General features: G+C 42.7%; 1 protein-coding gene across 1 annotated transcript; it reads left to right on the top strand.

The window, feature by feature from the left end:
• Positions 1–9,311: 9,311 nt before the first annotated feature.
• Positions 9,312–13,162, top strand: LOC311139201 (uncharacterized protein). The gene is made up of 6 exons (XM_084174098.1): positions 9,312–9,470; positions 10,179–10,283; positions 11,266–11,369; positions 11,658–11,847; positions 11,980–12,030; positions 12,214–13,162. The coding sequence occupies exons 1-6, from the start codon at positions 9,406–9,408 to the stop codon at positions 12,446–12,448; spliced, it is 750 nt and encodes a 249-aa protein (XP_084030224.1). The 5' UTR covers positions 9,312–9,405; the 3' UTR covers positions 12,449–13,162.
• The last annotated feature ends 4,656 nt before the right edge of the window (positions 13,163–17,818 follow it).

Raw genomic sequence — 17,818 nt, forward strand, 5'->3', positions numbered from 1 at the left:
TGTTTGAAGAGGTAGGGTTTCAGATGTTTTCGGAAGATGAGCAGGGACTCTGCTGTCCTAGCTTCAGGGGGAAGCTGGTTCCACCATTGGGGTGCCAGGACAGAGAAGAACTTGGACTGGACTGAGCTGGGGGGGTGGGAGGGCCAAGAGACCGGAGGTGGCAGAACAGAGTGCTCGGGTTGGGGTGTAGGGTTTGAGCATAGCCTGAAGGTAGGGAGGGCCAGTTCCTCTTTCTGTTCCGTAGGTAAGCACCATGGTCTTGTAGTGGATGCGAGCTTTAACTGGAAGCCAGTGGAGTGTGCGGAGGAGCGGGGTGACATGAGAGAACTTGGGAAGGTTGAAAACCAGGCGGGCTGCTGCGTTCTGGATAAGTTGCAGGGGCTTGATGGCACAAGCGGGGAGCCCAGCCAACAGCGAGTTGCAGTAGTCCAGACGGGAGAGGAGAAGTGCCTGGATTAGGACCTGCGCCGCTTCTATCCACAAGTGCACTGCAGACAACTGCCATAGTTGGAACCCATCCAGAAACAACCCCTGTTCCAAGAAACTATGCAACAGTTGCAGACAGGTTGCAGAAGACAAGCATTCAAATCAGCAAACTCTACAGATCCACAAGCATTAGACCAAGGAGAAACTGCTTATGCAGCAGAGCAAAAGCCAAAGCAACAAACCCCACAGCCAAGCATTAAACAGCTGCAGCAAAGTAATGAGCTGCACGTAACACGCCTATAGCCAGGCACTTCCAAACTGAAGGAACCCCAATTCTACCTGGAATAGAATATTCAGCCAAACCTTTAAAAGCTTCAGTCAAGCTGGACTGAATATTGTTGGGATCCTCGCTAATGAGTCACGTTACTATTCCCACCAACTGGGTAGAGTAACCCTATTGGCACAATGCATCATGTTTGCCTTTTACACGAGTGACCCGGGATCTCGGCCCTGTCCCTCCGCTATATTGGTGTCAGAAGGTCTGAACCCATCGGAACGCACGGCGGACATGCAAAGGGGCTTAAGTGTCAAAGTACAGGGACGGGCCTTCCCGTTCGGAGGGGGCAGGGTAGTGATACTCTAGCCATGTGACAATTCCCACCAAGTGGGTTAACCTTATTGGAGCAATGCATAGCGTGTTTGCCTTTCACACGAGCAACCCAGGTTCACGGACCTGTCCCTCCGTTCGCTATAATAGAAACCTTGCCCCACCTGGTATTGAGTCCCACTCAGTAGGACCCCATTACTTGAAGACCTAAAAAGACAACAACCTATTAGTACAACCTATTCAACTAATTACATTTTTTAACGTTAAATATTTTTGGGACAAAGTACTTCACTTCCAAAATTAGAACTTCAGTTCCTGTTTACAAAGCTTGGAGTTTAAAGAACAACTTTCACCAACAACCAACAAGGGGAGTGAAAGACCTAAACTGAAGGACGTTCAACAGTCTTATTCAGAAATGTGTTGGTCATGCTCACCGAATGATGAGTCTTCACCCATGCTGGTGTCCATTTCCTGGTGTCGGTAACCTTCACCTCAGCTGGTGTCGGTCCGTGTCCTTATGGTGCTTTCAAGACAACTGGGAACACACACAAAGAATAGACATGCAAATTTCAGATAGTTCATGTGGCCATTGCAAGACTGATACAGAACAAATATACAACATTACATTCATCATTACCAACCTCAAAACATGACTATTTTCAGTAATTATGAGGCATTTAGTTAATATAAGCCTACTTTTACTAATACAGAACAATTGTACAAACTGTTAGACTTATTACTGTATTGATAGACTAACTCCTTCGACTCTGTAGAAGTACCAGGACTTGCACTTAAACATACAGAGCAGTCGGAAAGAATTCAGACCTCTCTACTTTGTTACATTACAGCATTATTATAAAATTGATAAAATTATGTTTTTTCCTCAATCTACACACAATACCCCATAATGACAAAGCAAAATCAGATTTTTTGAAATGTTTGCAAATTTATGAAAAAAAACAAAAAACAGAAATACCTTATTTACATAAGTATGAGACTCGAAATTGAGCTCAGGTGCATCCTGTTTCCATTGATCATCCTTGAGCTGTTTCTACAACTTGATTGGAGTCCACCTGTGGTAAATGTAATTGATTGGAAATTATTTGGAAAGGCACACACACCGGTCTATATAAAGGTCCCACAGTTGACAGTGCATGTCAGAGCAAAAACCAAGCCATGGGAAGGAATTGTCCGTACAGCTCCGAAACAAGATTTTGTCGAGGCACCGCTCTGATGAAGGGTACCAAAAAAAGATTATGCAGCATTGAAGGTCCCCAAGAACACAGTGGCCTCCATCATTCTTAAATAGAAGTTTGGGACCACCAAGACTCTTCCTAGAGTTGGCCGCCCGGTCAAACTGAGCAATCGGGGGAGAAGGGCCTTGGTCAGGGAGGTGACCAAGAACCCGATAGTCACTCTGACAGAGCTCCAGAGTTCCTCTGTGGAGATGGGAGAACCTTCCAGAAGGACAACCATCTCTGCAGCACTCCACCAAATCAGGCCTTTATGGTAATCGCCAGACGGAAGCCACTCCTCAGTAAAAGGCATGACAGCCTGCTTGGAGTTTGCCAAAAGGCACCTGAAGGACTCTCAGACCATGAGAAACAAGATTCTCTGAAACCAAGATTGAACTCCTTGGCCTGATTGCCAAGCGTCACTTCTGGAAGGAACAAGGCACCGCTCATCACCTGGCCAATTCCATCCCTACAGTGAAGCATGGTGGTGGCAGCATCATGCTGTGGGGATGTTTTTCAGCGGCAGGGACTGGGAGACTAGTCAGGATCGAGGGAAAGATGAACGGAGCAAAGTACAGAGATCCTTGATGAAAACCTGCTCCAGAGCGCTCAGGATCTCAGACTGGGGCGACGGTTCACCTTCCAACAGGACAACAACCCTAAGCACACAGCGAAGACAACGCAGGAGTGGCTTCGGGACAAGTCTCTGAATGTCCTTGAGTGGCCCAGCCAGAGCCTGGACTTTAACCCAATCGAACATCTCTAGAGAGACCTGAAAATAGCTGTGCAGCAATGCTCCCCAGCCAACCTGACAGAGCTTGAGGATCTGCAAAGAAGAATGGGAGAAACTCCCCAAATACAGGTGTGCCAAGCTTGTAGCGTCATACCCAAGAAAGCAAGGCTGTATTCGCTGCCAAAGGTGCTTCAACAAAGTACTGAGTAAAGGGTCTGAATACTTATGTAAATGTATTATTGCAGGTTTTTTTGTCGTTGCTAAAAACCTATTTTTGCTTTGTCATTATGGGGTATTGTGTGTAGATTGATGGGGGAAAAAACTATTTAATCCATTTTAGAATAAGGCTTTAACGTAACAAAATGTGGAAAAAGTGAAGGGGTCTGAATAGTTTCCGAATGCACTTTACCTAGTATCAGGCATCATTACATGTGGCCACTGACCAATTTTATAACATGACTGCAAAATAGTTGGTGATTAAAATAATCAAAACTGGGGTCTATTTATTAAGTCTTTCAACGGAAACCGTTTACCGTTTTAAGAACCAAAAGGATGCAAACAGAACGAAATGGGGATGGACCTCCCTGAATTTGTCCAATACAAAACCTTTTTTTTGTTGGAAAACGTATTTCGTTTGGAGTAAACGGTTTCTGTTGCAAAACGTTTTGCAACAGACAAAATTATTTGCAACAGAATCGACGTAATGAATAAACCCCAGGTGTCATCAATGAAGTTTCACTTGCCATCTTCCATTTTGTGCTTCCGATCTTCTTCCTTTTGCATATTAGTTCGACTAATCTACAATGATTGATCATTTACTGTATGTGATTGCGAAGGAGAATGGGCACAAGCCAAGGTAGAGCGACTGCTAGGGAACCACATGCCTTGATAACTGATCTTCCCCCCACTAAGGCTGCGTTTAGACAGGCAGCCCAATTCTGATCTTTTTCCCACTAATTCAGGGGTGTCCAACTCAATCCATGGAGGGCCTAGTGTCTGCTGGTTTTTGTTTTTTCCTTTCAATTAAGACCTAGACAACCAGGTGAGGGACTTCCTAACTAATCAGTGACCTTAATTCATCAATCAAGTACAGGAGGAGCGAAAATCCGCAGACACTTGGCCCTCCGTGGAATGAGTGACGTGCACTAATTGGTCTTTTGACCAATCACATCAGATCTTTTCACATCAGATCTTCTTCAGAGCTGATCTGATTGGTCAAAAGACCAGAATCGGGCGGCCTGTCTAAACGCAGCCTAAGGTGTGCTGAAGGTCAACAAACACTGTAGCAGGAGAGCGTAAGAGGCAGGCAAGTAATGCAAGTAATCTGAGTTATTGGCCAAACATTCTTAGCCAGGTTTTGGACTGAAAAATCATATGTAGAATAAAAAGTATAACCATTCAGTAGTTATAAAACCCAGTCAGTAGCATTTCATTTGTATAACATTGAAACAATGAAGGGCACCTAGTTCAACTGCACTGGGACAGACATTTTTTGCATTTTATGCCAAATCCCATATTATACAGTATATATTATAGAATGAGCAGTTTTTTGCCCCCTCCCCAAAAAATACATCGCAAAAATGCATGAAGTAAGGATCCCATTTTAGAAACCATGCATATTTACACAAGTCATTCCAGTAAAACAGACCACTGAACCCTTAAACAATGTATAAAATACATTTAAACATTTTGGGTGCACACCCACTAACAATATCATAACAAAATAAAAACCTTGCAAAAAAAGGGAGGGGTAGAGTATCCACAATCAAATACTTGACAGAACATGTACATACAACTAAAGGAAAAGCTGTATTCTGATTCAAATGAATGTGTGCACTCATTCAATTCAAGATGGCAGACAATGAAGGGGAGATTAATACAATTAATGCTTACACATCTGAAATGACTACTTAGATTTGCGGTTCTTAAAGTCCAACTTTCACTAACAACCAACAAGGGAGTGAAAGACCTAACAGTTGGGTTTCAATACCACCTTTGAGTGACTTCGCATAGGCATACCTAACTGAAACACAAACAGGCAAGTTGTGAAATGGTACAATTCAAATGGATGAAACTTGTCAAAAAATGTCTAAACCATTGATTTACATATCAATTTGATCTGCATAAAAAAAAAAAAAATACGGGTTAGTTTGAAGACACACACACCAAAACCTAACATGCACAGGCCCAGCACAGATACGCTCGCTAGGCCTACACAAAACACTTATTCAGTATCATGGCATATACAAAACATTTTGTGCATGCCGCCACCTACTGTGCGTTGGTGTATCACATTACATTTTGATACAAACAGAAAAATGCACCACCAACCAACCCTACACCTATATACCACTATTTCATGAAAAATCTCAAAACATCTTATAACTCTTCTGCAGTAAAATCTCGTACTTCTCTGCAGCTGCCACCCACACACAATTGTTTTTAAACACTACCCCATTCCACTACTTTGACCTTGTGTGTGTTTGCACCATGTCAACGGCCTGGGAGGACGGGACATCTCCACTCAACAAACCCTGTAACTCTTCTGAAGTCAAATTTCATATATCCAAATACTTCTCTGCAGCTGCCACCACATCTATTTTCTGTGATTTACGACACCTTCTGCACTACTCCGACTCTTCAACCTGCCTCTCTCGCACCGGACACTTCCGATCTCTCTCGCACCGCACCCTTCCGATCCCCAGCAACATGGGCACCCCTACAGTTGACGCACAACTTTATCCACCGAAACTACACAATCCGCATTCACACTTCCCACATCTTGGAATCTCCCTCCTACACACTGCTGCAACATGACCAATTAACATTACATCTGAAACAGCGCAATAGATTCGGCACAAAAGCTCTAACAGGATAACTGATATATCCTAACATGACTGTCGGGTAGGGACTGACAGTGACTCCTCTGTTTCACCACGCTCCCTACCAGGTCTGCGTCGCACAAAACGGCAGGCGTCACAAACACCAGGAATTTTCAACTTCAATTGCCCCACCTCCACACTTAACGCAACCCCAGAAATCACTCCTTTCAAATGGTGCCCTGTTCCTAAGAGCAAAGCACCAAACAGGTCTTGACTGAAGTTGCGTGGTCAGAAGAAATACAAATATCACAAGTCCACTACAGGTTACCTTCACTGATTCAACTGCACCCAACTCCTTTTCCAGCCACCCTGAAACCCCCAATGGATCCGCCAAAAGGCAAGGGTCCACTTTCTCCAAAGATGTCCCTCCTATTGGACCAGATTATTTTTTATGTCCAACGATGCCAAGCTCAGGTTCCATGCTTCCACCTCACTTAACTCACCTTCATTCACTTCCATTGCTCCTCTAGAATTCGGTCTGGCGCACAGCTCACTCAGTTTGCACTTGACACCAATCTTCTTCGACACCCCATCTCCATTTTTATCGCCATCTTCCTCAGATTCAAATCCAACCTCTGCTTTCAACCTCTTCCTCCGCCTCCATTCCTCCTCAGTAATCCAAGTTTCTGTGTCCCTGTCCCAATATTCCTGTTCTTGTTCCATGATTCCTCTTCAGATTCATATGGTCGCTGAAAGCTCCAAGCAGTTGGTTTCTTTCATCCTCTACTGCCAGCACAATCCATCGACCGATATGATTCGCACCCAACTACACAAAACACTGATTGCATTTGCCCCATTTTAACTGCTACAGCAGTTTATGTACATAATTGAACCTGTTGAAAAATATAACAACATTTGAGATACCCTCATCATCATGCAGGTGAAACACCATTGTCTGGGAAGAAAACAAAATTACACCACCATACATATCAAATGTAATTTACTAGGAGTAAAAAAGCTCTATAATTGAGCTGCAAATGTAAACCTCAGAGCAGATTGGCACTTTTGAAGCAGATACATTTAATTTTACAGAGACGCTTTGTGGAAATGGTATGTTGACATACCGATTGGTCAGGAATTCAGATCACGCAGAAAATGTATCACCTTAGCAGGGCCCTGCTGAAATGTTTCGTAGCCTATAGGCTACTTTTCAAGCTCACCCATGTGGGAGAAGTAAAATGATTAAGACAGGTATTCACCCAGCAGTCTGTCAACCAAAATGCCCAAATTACCTTTCTTCTTCACAATCTAAATCAAAATTAGGATATGCCTACAGCACATGCCAAACTCATTCCACGGGGGGGGGGGGGGGGGGGGGAGTGTCTGCAGGTTTTCGCTCCTCCCTTGTACTTGAATGATGAATTAACTGCCGAAATGCTCTGTCTAAATGCAAATACGTCTCGCATGCATACAGTTTTGGAAACACTTGGAACATAACTTTCATACAGTGCATTCGGAAAGTATTCAGACCCCTTTACTTTTTCCACATTTTGTTAAGTTACAGTCTTTTGGTGTTTAGCAAATGGTAGGCTTACCACATACAGTACCTATTTTTCAACATTCGGAAAATACCACTTTTCAACGTCCTGGAATTGTTTTATTTTAAACATACGGAAGAACGGCAAGGCTGGCCCTGCGAGTAACCAGTTGTGTTCAGCACATTGCAATACATCAGGGTATATATATCAAGCACACTGGTAAAACACTGGTGTTGCAGTAATGAACATTTGCCAACAGATGGCATCAACGTGCCATTGTACACCCATAACAAGGGCTGGTCCATTTTCTGTCCAGTGGGCCTGTCAAACGTAGGTTTTCTGCCTGTCGAAGTTGCATTATTTGGCTAATAATAGGTAGCGTCATACGAACCATCCCGATCTTGCGAGTTTACATTCTGTTTCACTACACGGATATCAGTATAGAAAAACAGAATGTAAGCTCGAACGAGATCAGAATGGTTCGTACACGGCTAAATAAGATGGGCTGGTGACTTCGAGGAAAAAAATGGTCCGGTGTGTTAGAAATGGAAGGGTCGATTTCTGGTTCCAGTCTGCCCCTGCTGCATACCTCTCCAGACCACTGGAGACCAGGGGCCATCACTAGTTAACACAGCCACAAAGTCATAAACACCGCCTATTTCTAAAACAATTCTTCTTAAAATCTGATTTTAAACTTAACCCTAATATTAACAATAAAAAGCATATTTTTGTTTTCATAAATGTTTACGATATAGCCAATTTTGACTTGTTCTGGCTGTGTTATCTAGTGGAAACCGATCACCTTTGTGCCAAAAATATCCATGGAATGTTTCCAGTAATTGTCTTCAAGGCTGATTTGTTCCATCACTCACAGCCGAAGATATGAACATTTAATATTCATCCAATGTCTGCCATGCTTCTGGATGACGTTGTCGATGCTTGCGCTTGGTCCAGTGTGCACTGAGTGCGAAGGTGTTATTGACTCTGTAAAGCAGATAGCAGCGACCACGAAACGGCATATGCGAAAGTGAGTAGATTACGTTGAAAACAACGGTCGGCCATGTTGGACAATGTCTCCAGTTCATATATACCTCAGGGCTCGAGACCCTTCCACACAACTCTCCAAAACTAGGCCTACCCCAAACATGCAAAATGTAAACATTTTTTGGGCGTAATATTTTTTTTCTTGGATGATTTATATATTTTTCAAATCCAGATAGTATATAAATAATTTCAGCAGTGGCCCTAGCTCTCGAGAACCCAAGGGTGCCCAAGGTGACTTACAGCCGACCCCGTCTTGGGTTCTCAGTTGATGGTATGGAGGACAGCTTGCTACATGTGAACTATCAACGCTCTGTTGTAACGTTTATAAACATTAATTCTCCCTAGCGATACAGTTTTGGAAACCTCTGGAACTTAACTTTCCTATACAGTGCATTCGGAAAGTATTCAGACCCCTTGACTTTTTCCACATTTTGTTACGTTACAGCCTTATTCTAAAATGGATTAAATGTTTTTTCCCCTCATCAATCTACACACAATACCCCATAACGACAAAGCAAAAACTGGTTGTGGTCAGAACGCTCAGATCAACTCTACTCCTCGGCCAGAGCGTCCAGTGTGTGCTTTGAACACTCTGAGAGCGAAATGCTCAGAATTTATGAATGGACAATCTGAATTTATGAACGCCCAGAGCACACTCTGAGCCACTCTGGATTTATTTTACGAGCACACCCTATGTGAGGTTATGTGCGGTTTTATGTGTTGTTTTTGGAGGTGAGTCTTGGTCAGTTTAGCTCAGAAAATGAGCGGGCCGGCCGTAGTTACTCATCATTTAACATCTAAACAGCCCTTGCCCAAAATGCCAGATGGCCACGCCACCCCTGGTGGGCAGGGCTAAAGAATTATTTGACCCTGCGCGTTAGCCTCTGTTTGCCGACAGATGAGACCGCCTCGCTGCTTTTTGCTACAGCTAGAAGAAGTCGTATAATTTATTGATATTAAATTATATCAGAAATTTCAACCGGAGCAATAATATTTTACAATGGCTAGGTACATGAGGCCCCCTAACCCCTCACTCTTCATTAGAAACATCTCCGACGAATCCAGGTAGCTATGATTGAATCCTTCGCTTCGGGCGTGCGAAGTACAGTAGCTAGCTAGCTAGCTAGCTAATGTATGCTAGCGAGCAACATTAGCTAGGTGGCTAAACTGTGTTGTTGTTTACTGATTTTTGCTAGCTAGCATTTACAATTAAAACTTGTAGCTAAATGTTGTCAGCTGCTAGTTGTCTTTGTCTATGATGAGAAACGTTAACGTTAGTTGGATAGCTAACTAGCAGTAGCTAGCTATCTGAAAAAGTTAGCTACCTAAGCTTTGTATCAAAGCTACAGGCAGCTAAGCAGAAACGTTAGCATGTCTGCTAGGCTGCATGCCATGAGTTTGCACCAAATAACGTTTGTCTACAGTGGCGTGTACAAAAACAGGAGAGTTGTTTGAACTAACTGTGAATAACCTAACTTAGCTGGCCATCTATCTACTTGCCCGTCTGTTTCTGCTCTTTTGCCAACTCCATATCATGGAACTGGCTGAACCAGTACCTGGCTTGTGGTGCATGAAATAGTTATTTTCCAATGTCACATTTTATACCCCCATTTCTATGGTAAGTATTAAGCCAATTTAGTTTAATCTGAAGGTTCTCTTATTGGCCACAGTTGCAGGTTTGAACTTTGAATCATACTGATCTAATATTAGCCTAAAAGGGGTGTACTTTGCTGGCCTTTAGATGAAATGTCCTGTCATTTCACGACACTTTAGGCCAGAGGAACTACGCCGTGAATTTGGTCGTTATGGGCCTATTGTAGATGTCTACATTCCACTTGACTTCTCTACAAGGCGACCAAGAGGATTTGCTTACATTCAATATCCTTTATACTCATGTAATGTATTAATGAACATGTCTTCTCGTTCGGTGCTTTATTATTATTCACACATGGGGTCATATTGACAATGTCACAGGTCTTGAGTTTGCCTACTGTTTTGAAGTATTTATTGTATATTTGTCATAAAAGTAGGCTATACTGGTTTATGGGAGGGGAACATTAACAACATTCAAACACAGTAAAATGTGTACAGGCATTAATCAACATCTCCTCTCCTAACTAAAATTGCTTCTGTTACCCTAGAAATGTTAAAGACATACAGTTCTGGAGAAACCACAACAAAGAATGTAAAGACTGGTGTAGAGTAGTTTCAAGCCCAAGGGACCATAATGATTTCAGGCGACACGAAATAGTGGGAAAAGAACACAAAGAGCAAAGTTAAAGCATGAAGATACAAGGAGGAGAATAGAGGGCACGAAGGCTTCCATTTGTCTACCAAAGAGGACAATTAAAGGATGTATTGGGTGAAGACAAGCCGGAAATCTCAAGTTCTTCTGCCAAGCAGTTAAAGAGCGTAAAAGTCAAGCTGAAGATCAAAGGTCAAGCATGTTAAAGGTGACAAGCTTAATGTTTTGTATCCTACCAAATAGAACCCTTGCTCTTCACCTCCAAATATTTTGCTCTGTGTGTTCTCTGTACAAAAGGGCAAGAAAATCATATCAATTGTATGATAACTTTTTAATTATATACTAGATTACTGAAATAAGATTTAAATTATGCATTTGTATAGCCTTATTTGTGGTTACCTCCCCAAAATTTCAACAGAAGTTTCATCTTCATGTTTTTAATCTTTTAGCTTACTATTATCCCATGTTGGCACACAATTGACTTACCAATTGAAGCTTCTAGCCTCTATACTTAATTGTTTTAATACTTTTGTAGTTGTATGTGTGCAAACATGTCTCCCCATTCCCACACCCCCTCCACAAGTGTAAGTAAAAAGCCTTAACAGTCTGTAGCACATTCGAGGACGTGCGAGATGCAGAGGATGCCCTCCACAACCTGGACCGCAAATGGGTGTGTGGCCGACAGATCGAGATCCAGTTTGCACAGGGTGACCGAAAAAGTAAGACTGGGTTTTATTTAGGTGCCCTGTATGAGTGCACTATTTACTGTCTACCAATCAATTCAACATGAAGAATTTCAAGTTTCACTGTCGGAACCGTTTACCCAAGAATATAAGTAGGAAAGTCTAACTAGGCCTACATCTTCACTTTTAGCAGCAATATTTTGACTCGGGTCTCTCAGACTAGTGAGATCATTGCCAACCTGCATGCAAAAGTATTTTTAAAGCCCTTGTTGCTCAACTATCCTTGTGCCCAGTATTTAATTTTAATGACTCTTGTCCCTTCAGCCCCCAACCAGATGAAGACGAAGGAGAGCTCTCCTCGCAGAGGGTCCCGCAGCAGCTCCTTCTCCCGCTACGACGACTACGAACGCGGTGATGGCCGACGCAGACGCTCTCGCAGTCGCAGCTACGAAAGGCGCCGGTCACGCAGCCCTTCCTGCGACCGCCGTCCTCGGAGGTCGGAGAGCCCTAGAGAGTGAGTTCCTCTGTGACACATGAAACTAAACCACCGTTTCACTTGTCAAGTAATCCTCCCAAGGGGCTTTCATTGCAGACCGAAATGCCTTTGTATACAGACTGGTTCTTACTTTCACTTTTCTCTCTACAGCTCTCGATCATATGGCAGGCACAGGCGAAGCAGAAGCCATGAGAATGACAGGTAGACCAATATATATACGACTCAGTATTCTGACTTACCTAACATTGCACAGTGCAATAAGATTGCGTTTATACTGCATAGGCCTGTGTGGTTTCAAAACACTTTACAATTGTCAAGTCAGTGTATTCATTAATGTGTTGACTGATTCTTCTGTTCATATCCCATCGTCCTTTTTTTCTCCAGGTACAGGGGCCCTCCACGTGAACACAACAGGATGCACCATGCACCCCTGTCTCGTAACCGCTCCGCCTCCCACTCCCCCTCTCCTCCCAGATCCAGGCCCAAAGACACAAAGTCCCAGTCCAAATCACCCAGCCCCGTCAAGGACTTCCACCCCTCTTCTGGCACCCAGAAACAGGCCTGTGGACGCTCCTACTCCAGATCCTTGTCCCGATCGCGCTCTCACTCCAGATCCTAGGACCTCACACCCTCAAACCCTGTTACTCTGTCGCTAAATATGTTTATGTTCAACACTATAACATATGAATATGGAGGCTAGTGAGTGGTTATTACACAATACCACCTCAGTTCATTAGTTGAGTTATCATGATATCTATGGGCTGATGCCATACAACAGGAGAGCTGGTTGTCCCTACAGATGGATAGTAATTGTTAATGTTAGTTCAGTTTCATTTACCTCTGAAGAACATTGTCTGTTTAATTTACCTTCATATTGGTTTAATTCTATTAATTGAACCCAATGGAATTAAGTTCAGCACATTAGAATTGGTCAACTGTATAAAATATGAAGGTACTGCTTTTTTGGGGCTAACAGGTATTCTTCACCTCTGGCTACAGAACAGGTTGAGAGTGCAAAAAGACGAAGTTATAAATCTGGAGTTTGCAGTGATATCTAGTCAAGTTTACTGTTATTATTTTTTTTACATTTGATGTAGCTAAAATGTCCAGCATTTTTTTTTTTTTTTTAGATCAATTGTTTTTATTAAATATCCTGTATTATTGATACTTGTTTATTATTAATTTTAACTTTTCTTAATCATTTGGGTTGTACAAAGATATTGCTCCCTTGAAAGTAGGGTCGAGACACCGGACAGTTTGTTAGGTACATTTATCATTTATGTCCAGCATTTTTTTAGATCAATTGTTTTGATTAAATATCCTGTATTATTGATACTCGTTTATTATTAATTTTAACTTTTCTTAATCATTTGGGTTGTACAAAGATATTGCTCCCTTGAAAGTAGGGTCGAGACACCGGACAGGTTGTTAGGTACATTTATCTATTACCGGGTCAGACCCCCCTCCCTTGCCTCCAGAACAGCCGGTATTCTTCGGGGCATTCTACAAAGTGTCGTAAATGTTCCACAGGAATGTTGGACCATGCTGACGCAATGGCATTACGCAGATTGGACGGCGGGCGGTACATTCATGCTGTGAACAGCCCGTTCCATCTCATCCCAAAGATGCTCTTAAGTAAACTGAACTCGCTGTCATGTTCCAGGCGATGTTTTTCCACTCCTCAGTTGTCCAATGTTGGTGATCGCATGCCCACTGGAGCCGCTTCTTCTTGTTTTTAGCTTATAGGAGTGGAACCCGGTGTGTGGTTGTCTACTGCAATAGCCCATCAGCGACAAGCATTAACGAGTTGTGTGTTCTGCGATGCCATTCTGCTTTCACACCACTGTTGTACTACGCCGTTATTTGTCTGTGGCCCACCTGTTAGCTTGCACGATTCTTGCCATTCACCTTCGACCTCTCATCGAGTTGTTTTCGCTGACAGGACTGCTGCTGACTGGATGTTTTTTGTTTGTTGCACCATTCTTGGTAACCCCTAGACACTGTTGTGTGTGTGTGTGTGTGTGTGTGAAAATCCGCTTGGGTCGCATAGGTCACTCGTTTTGTCCATTCTCATGTTCAATCGAACAATAACTGAATGTCTCGATGCCTGTTTGCATGCTTTATATAGCAAGCCACAGTTACGTGACTCACGGTTTGGAGGAGTGATCTATTTTTGTGAAAGGGATGGTGTACCTAATAAACTGGCCGGTGAGTATTGTTAAACAGTATTAAACCTATGTCTACATCTGACTTTTTACCTTTAAACTTTTAAAATGTACATTATTGGAAGATTGCTGCGGGGACTTGCTTTCATTCAGCTACGAGCATTAGTGAGGTCGGGCACTGATGTTGGGCGATTAGGTCTGGCTCGCAGTCACCGTTCCAATTCTTCCAAAAGGTGTTCGATGGGGTTGAGGTCAGGGCTCTGTGCAGGCCAGTCAAGTTCTTCCACACCGATCTCGACAAACCGTTTCTGTATGGACCTCGCTTTGTGCACGGGGGCGTTGTCATGCTGAAACAGGAAAGGGCCTTCCCCAAACTGTTACCACAAAGTTGGAAGCACAGAATCGTCTAGAATGTCATTGGGCGGCAGGTAGCTTATTGGGTAAGAGCGTTGTGCCAGTAACCGAGAGGTCGCTGGTTCTAATCCCCGAGCCGACTAGGTGAAAAATCTGTCGATGTGCCCTTAAGCATGGCACTTAACCCTAATTGCTCCTGTAAGTCGCTCTGGATAAGAGCGTCTGCTAAATGACAAAATGTAAAAAAAATTGTAGCGTTAAGATTTCCCTTCACTGGAACTAAGGGGCCTAGCCCGAACCATTATTCCTCCTCCACCAAACTTTACAGTTGGCACTATGCATTCGGGCAGTTAGCATCTCCTGGCATCCGCCAAACCCAGATTTGTCTGTCGGACTGCCAGATGGTGAAGTGATTCATCACTCCAGAGAACTCATTTCCACTGCTCCATAGTCCAATGGCGGCGAGCTTTACACCACTTCAGCAGACGCTTGGCATTGTGCATGGTGATCTTAGGCTTGTGTGCGGCTGCTCGGCCATGGAAACCCATTTCATGAAGCTCCCAATGAACAGTTATTGTGTGGTCCTCTGTAGCTCAGCTGGTAGAGCACGGCGCTTGTAACGCTAAGGTAGTGGGTTCGATCCCCGGGACCACCCATACACAAAAAAATATATATTATGCACGCATGACTAAGTCGCTTTGGATAAAAGCGTCTGCTAAATGGCTTATTATTATTATTATTATTATTATTATTATTGTGCCGATGTTGCTTCCAGAGGCATTTTGGAACTCTGTAGTGAGTGTTGCAACGGAGGACAGCACTTGGCGGTCCCGTTCTGTGAGCTTGTGTGGCCTACCACTGGCTGAGCCATTGTTGCTCCTACACGTTTCCACTTCACAATAACAGCACTTAAAGTTGACCAGGGAAGCTCTAGCAGGGCAGAAATTTGACGAACTGACTTGTTGGAAAGGTGGCATCCAATGACGGTGCCGCGTTGAAAGTCACTGAGCCCTTCAGTAAGGCCATTCTACTGCCAATGTTTGTGTATGGAGATTGCATGGCTGTGTGCTCGATTTTATACACCTGTACGCAACAGATGTGGCTGAAATAGCCGAATCCACATACTTTTGTGTGTGTGTGTGTGTATATATAGTGTATTTATTAAGAATATTGTAACTGGCGAACAAATCAAATGTTTTGTCACGAGCCGAATACATCAGGTGTAGACCTTACAGTGAAATGCTTACTTACAAGCCCTTAACCAACAATGCTGTTTTAAGAAAGAATAATAAACAAATAAAATGTAAAAATTAAAGAGCAGCAGTAAAATAACAATAGTAAAATAACTTTTCTGATGGGCACCATTATGGAAAATCTATCAGTTGCAGTTTTTCATTTGATATCGGTTTGTATAAAATACATTGCAATTTGCAACTGAGTGAATGTTAACTATTCTGTTCACTTCCACGGCTCTGTGAAGTCCAGACAACTGCTTGTTTGGGCCACGTGTGAATGTTCTAGCATAAACCTACCTAACCAGTTAGAATACAATGGGAAATCACATCCAGTTGATGGCCCATCAGCAGGCTGCTAAGAGAGCGTCTGTGAGGGTATTGTGCCTGCAAGAACAGTCGTGTGCTTTTTTACATAATCGTGTAGGTTAACAGGAAGAATAACCCGACTTAATAAGCCTAGCTGGTATCGATATTAAACGATACAAATATCATTAGAAATTATTAATGATGGTGCCGGCCCACCACTAACTGTTCGTTTGGAACGTCTAAAACACTTACAGTTTAGTTGAAAATGCGATGGAAACACATTGAACGTTAGATTTTTATTCGGTACATGAAAATATAAGTGAAAAAGTATATTGTGTGTGCACTAGGTCATCACCCACTGATTTTTATACGCAACAAATCCATTTGGTGGAAATATAGCACTTGTGTGAAAATGATGCGCATATTTGCTTTATGCGGATTCTACAATATTCGCATGAAAATCTTTCGCCAATTTGATGGAAACCTAGTTACTGGGGGTGGATAGGAAAGACAGTAAGATACAGTAAGATTTTACCAAACATGGTATCAAGAAAAATATTAAACTAGCTGAAACAAGTCACCTACGATTCCCCACATGGCAGCTTCTAGTCATTGTTGCTAGCTATCTGGCCATCCAGAATCACAACACATGCACATCGTTTTTGACGACGTCAGCTAACCCGTCGATAACGGGGCTGACCTCACCTTTAGTCCTAATGTCATGAACTCGGCATCATCATTTCCATGTCTACCCCACAGGGTAATAAGGACTATATCCAGCAAAATCTGGAATGGTTCTGCTATTCCTTGTTTGTCCATATTTATATGCGATTTTATTATAGCATTTGACATGAACCAATAAACAACTATTTAAATCAAAATAGCATTTTGTCACATAAACTGAATACAACTGGTGTAGACTTTACCGTGAAATGCTTGCTTAAGAGCCCTTCCCAACAATGAATTAAACAATAAAATAGGTAACACAAGGAATAATGGAGCCATACAGGGTGTACCAGTACCAGATCAACAGCTGAAGTCGGAAGTTTACATCCACTTAGGTTGGAGTCATTAAAACTTGTTTTTCAACCACTCCACACATTTCTTTTTAACAAACTATAGTTTTGGCAAGTCGGTTAGGATATCTACTTTGTGCATGACACTAGTCATTTTTCTAACAATTGTTTACAGACAGATTATTTCACTTATAATTCACTCTATCACAATGCCAGTGGGTCAGAAGTGTACATACACTAAGTTGATTGTGCCTTTAAACAGCTTGGAAAAATCCAGAAAATTATGTAATGGCTTTAGAAGCTTCTGATAGGCTAATTGACATCATTTGAGTCAATTGGAGGTGTACCTGTGGATGTATTTCAAGGCCTACCTTCAAACTCTGCCTCTTTGCTTGACATCATGGGAAAATCAAAAGAAATCAGCCAAGACCTCAGAAAAAATGGTAGACCTCCACAAGTCTGGTTCATCCTTGGGAGCAATTTCCAAACGCCTGAAGGTACCACGTTCATCTGTACAAACAATAGTTCACAAGTATAAACACCATGGGACTACGCAGCCGTCATACCGCTCAGGAAGGAGACGCGTTCTGTCTCCTAGAGATGAACATACTTTGGTGCGAAAAGTGCAAATCAATCCCAGAACAACAGCAAAATACCTTGTGAAGAAGCTGGAGGAAACAGGTACATAAGTATCAGACCAGAGGACATTTCTCCAAAAAGTACGATCTTTGTCCTATATCGACATAACCTGAAAAGCCGCTCAGCAAGGAAGAAGCCACTGCTCCAAAACCGCCATAAAAAAGCCATTCTACGGTTTGCAACTGCACATGGGGACAAAGATCGTACTTTTTGGAGAAATGTCCTCTGGTCTGATGAAACAAAAATAGAACTGTTTGGCTATAATGACCATCGT

Source organism: Coregonus lavaretus (assembly GCF_964263955.1).
Source record: "Coregonus lavaretus genome assembly, chromosome: 13".
Taxonomy (NCBI): domain Eukaryota; kingdom Metazoa; phylum Chordata; class Actinopteri; order Salmoniformes; family Salmonidae; genus Coregonus; species Coregonus lavaretus.

What these genes read in the sequence shown, in the direction of transcription:
- LOC311139201 (XM_084174098.1), top strand. Translation starts at nt 9,406, where the DNA reads ATGGCTAGGTACATGAGGCCCCCTAACCCCTCACTCTTCATTAGAAAC. An exon ending in AGAGGATTTGCTTACATTCA is followed by an intron (nt 10,284 to 11,265) that starts ATATCCTTTATA and finishes AGTCTGTAGCAC; the next exon opens with ATTCGAGGACGTGCGAGATG. An exon ending in AGAAGCCATGAGAATGACAG is followed by an intron (nt 12,031 to 12,213) that starts GTAGACCAATAT and finishes TTTTTTCTCCAG; the next exon opens with GTACAGGGGCCCTCCACGTG.